General features: G+C 29.6%; 1 protein-coding gene across 3 annotated transcripts; it reads left to right on the top strand.

The window, feature by feature from the left end:
* On the top strand, positions 614–2,514 carry LOC109839716 (replication protein A 70 kDa DNA-binding subunit A-like). 3 transcript variants are annotated; one of them, XM_020408230.1, is made up of 7 exons: positions 614–866; positions 958–1,057; positions 1,129–1,253; positions 1,332–1,413; positions 1,751–1,911; positions 1,997–2,114; positions 2,200–2,514. In XM_020408230.1, exons 4-7 carry the CDS (start codon positions 1,411–1,413, stop codon positions 2,416–2,418), a joined length of 501 nt encoding a protein of 166 aa, XP_020263819.1. In that variant the 5' UTR covers positions 614–866; positions 958–1,057; positions 1,129–1,253; positions 1,332–1,410; the 3' UTR covers positions 2,419–2,514. The 3 variants fall into 3 exon arrangements, with proteins under 3 accessions (XP_020263819.1, XP_020263818.1, XP_020263820.1); XM_020408229.1 differs by lacking the exon at positions 2,200–2,514; XM_020408231.1 differs by lacking the exons at positions 614–866; positions 958–1,057; positions 1,129–1,253; positions 1,332–1,413 and adding an exon at positions 1,429–1,451.

The following is a 2,782-nucleotide window of genomic DNA, read 5'->3' as shown; positions in this document are numbered from 1 at the left end:
AATTACTCTTTAGAAATATTGTGTATTTGATTTAATGGTGATGGTGATATTTGTTTTACATTGCAATTACATTTTAAGGCAATTTAATTTTTTTTTAAAAATAACTTCAATTTTATTGCAGAATTTTGAGGATTAAGGATTTGATTGTTGCAGGTTCTCCCATTTATAAAGGACGCTCTCCCTCTGTAAATTCGATGGCAGTAGGAATCCTCTCCCTCTGTCAATTCGAGTGTCAGCTCTCTGGTCTCCGATCCGATACAGTACAAATTAGGATTAGGATTTTTAGAAAAATCCTAATTTATGCCCCCTCTCTCTTATCAATAAATAAACAATGTGATGGCAGTAGAAAATACTAAAGCTAATTCTTGCTGACACAAAGGTAAAATAAAATTATTTTTAATATTATATTGTTTGCCCAACGTTACATCTGATCATATGAATATTGCTAAATCTCATTTTCTAATCGGTAAATTATATTAAAACACTGATAACTATCAGAATGGCTTTTTTTGATGTTTCCCTGTTTACATATAGTATATAGATTAGTATTAATTAATTATATTTTCCATGCATTGATCTCTGGTATTAATAATATTTGCAGGGTAACAAAATACAAGCAGTGATGTACGGAGATACTATCGAAAAGTTTATAGATATGCTTCAAAAAAATCAAATTATTTTCATTTCAAATGGAGAAGTGAAAGGAATAAACTCAGCTTTTCCAAGTATCCACAAGTCACTTGAATTAGTACTAACAAAAGACGTATCGATCAAAGAAGCACCAACAGGATTCCACCTGGAGAACATATTTAACAACTTTGTCCCATTTGAAGAAGCATTTTCCATGAAAGATGCAACAAAAATTAGTAAGTAATTACAAACTTCTTACTTAAATCTTCAATACAAAATGAGATATTAATCTATAGAATCATAATCTTTTTATCAAATCATTTGCAGATATTCTCGCAATAACAACTAATGTTAAGCCGGCGATCAAATATATTACAAGACACAACAAACCAGACACTAGGAGGGAAATCACGCTTATGGATATGAGGTATATTCATGTTACTTATTTCCAATATCATAAGAGAAAAAATATTAACATTCTTTCTTTTTCATATGCAGTGGAATGCCAATGCGTGCAACTTTATTTGGAGATTTAGCTACAAATGAAGGATCAATTATTGAAGCAGAAATCAAATATAAGCCTGTAATAGCATTAACAGATTTTAAAATCTCTATATATCAAGGTACATAAATTATTGTTGAAATTTTTATTAAAGATAGCTAAACATAAAATTACTCCTATAATTTTCTCATTTTTGCAGGGGATACAAGCATATCGTCGCAAATTATTTCAACATTCTGCATCAACCCAAAAATAGAACTAGCTAGCGAATTAAGGGAATGGTAAGCAAAATAGAACTAGCTAGCGAATTAAGGGAATGGTAAGCAGAACAAGCATACTTTCATATAACCCAATAATGGAATATTATTATTTGTTAATATAATATGCAACTTTCATATAACCCAATAATGGAATATTATTATTTGTTAATATAATATGCATGTTTCAATTGGAAGAAGCTGCAAAAGCAAAAGGATCTCCATCAACGCTTTTTAAAAATGCCAAGAAAATTCATATTAGTGATATTATGCATAAGTCACAGAATTCTATACAGGTACAATATTATTTACATATTCTTATCTACAAATTTAAATCTAACTAAACTTTGTGAATATACAGGCACGGTATTGCACATTTAAGGCAAAGATAACTACTATTTTAAATAGGCTCGAGCCATGGTTCTATGCTTGCAAAGGCTGTGATAAGAAGGTTGATAAAGATGTTAGTAAAGAGTGTCTGAATGACAAATGCCGCAGAATCATTGATGACCCAGTACCAAGGTTAAGTAAAATATCTTTTTTAATACCATGAACATATTAAAATGCAATACTAATTGTCTTTAGAAATTAACAATAAAAAATACAGGTACTTAGTTAAGATTCTCGTGGAAAATGGCACGAATAATGCAAGAGTAACACTCTTTGACGCAGCAGAAACTCTTATTGGATGCAAAGCAGAAACATTCATTACAGAAAAGAAAGAGGTAATTCCTAACTCTATTCAAGTAGTAAATTAGAAAATAAACAAATTCATAAGTATTAATATAACATTTGTTCTCATTGCAACAGAAAAATAATCAGAGTCCATATTTCCAAAAAATTGTTTTGAACATCGGAAAAACATTCAAATTCCTGGTGAAGTTAGATGAAAAGACAAAGGATGAACGAGGCGAAGGCAATATAATAGCACAAGAAATTCAACTCCAGTCTGATATTACAATCAATATAGATGATGAAGGTGCTACTCTAGAGTTGCCCAGAAAAAAGATAAAGGTGGAGAAAGATTGATCTCCGTTCAATTAGAAATTTTCAAGAACAATATTTTTTAATCATTTTATATAACAACTTATTTTTTTATTACAATTAGGAATTTTTATAAGGTATTTTCATGCAGAGTTATTAGTAGTTTTGTATGCTTATGTGATTGCTTACATCACATAAAATTACACTTTGATATTTAACCATTTTACTATATTTTGTTAATGTCTATGGATAGCGCAGAATGTGATCAATCATTTATGATATAAATGTGGCCTCTTTAACCAATTGGCAAAGAATTATTGTTGTGATGAATTTGCTTGGGGTTGTCACAAACCTCAATATTCTTTGTTTTCAAAAAAAAAACTTGGCTTACTAATTATTACTTGTTAAG

The sequence above is a fragment of the Asparagus officinalis genome, chromosome 4, assembly GCF_001876935.1.
Source record: "Asparagus officinalis chromosome 4, Aspof.V1, whole genome shotgun sequence".
Classification (NCBI taxonomy): domain Eukaryota; kingdom Viridiplantae; phylum Streptophyta; class Magnoliopsida; order Asparagales; family Asparagaceae; genus Asparagus; species Asparagus officinalis.
This window is presented reverse-complemented; position numbering and strand designations above follow the sequence as displayed.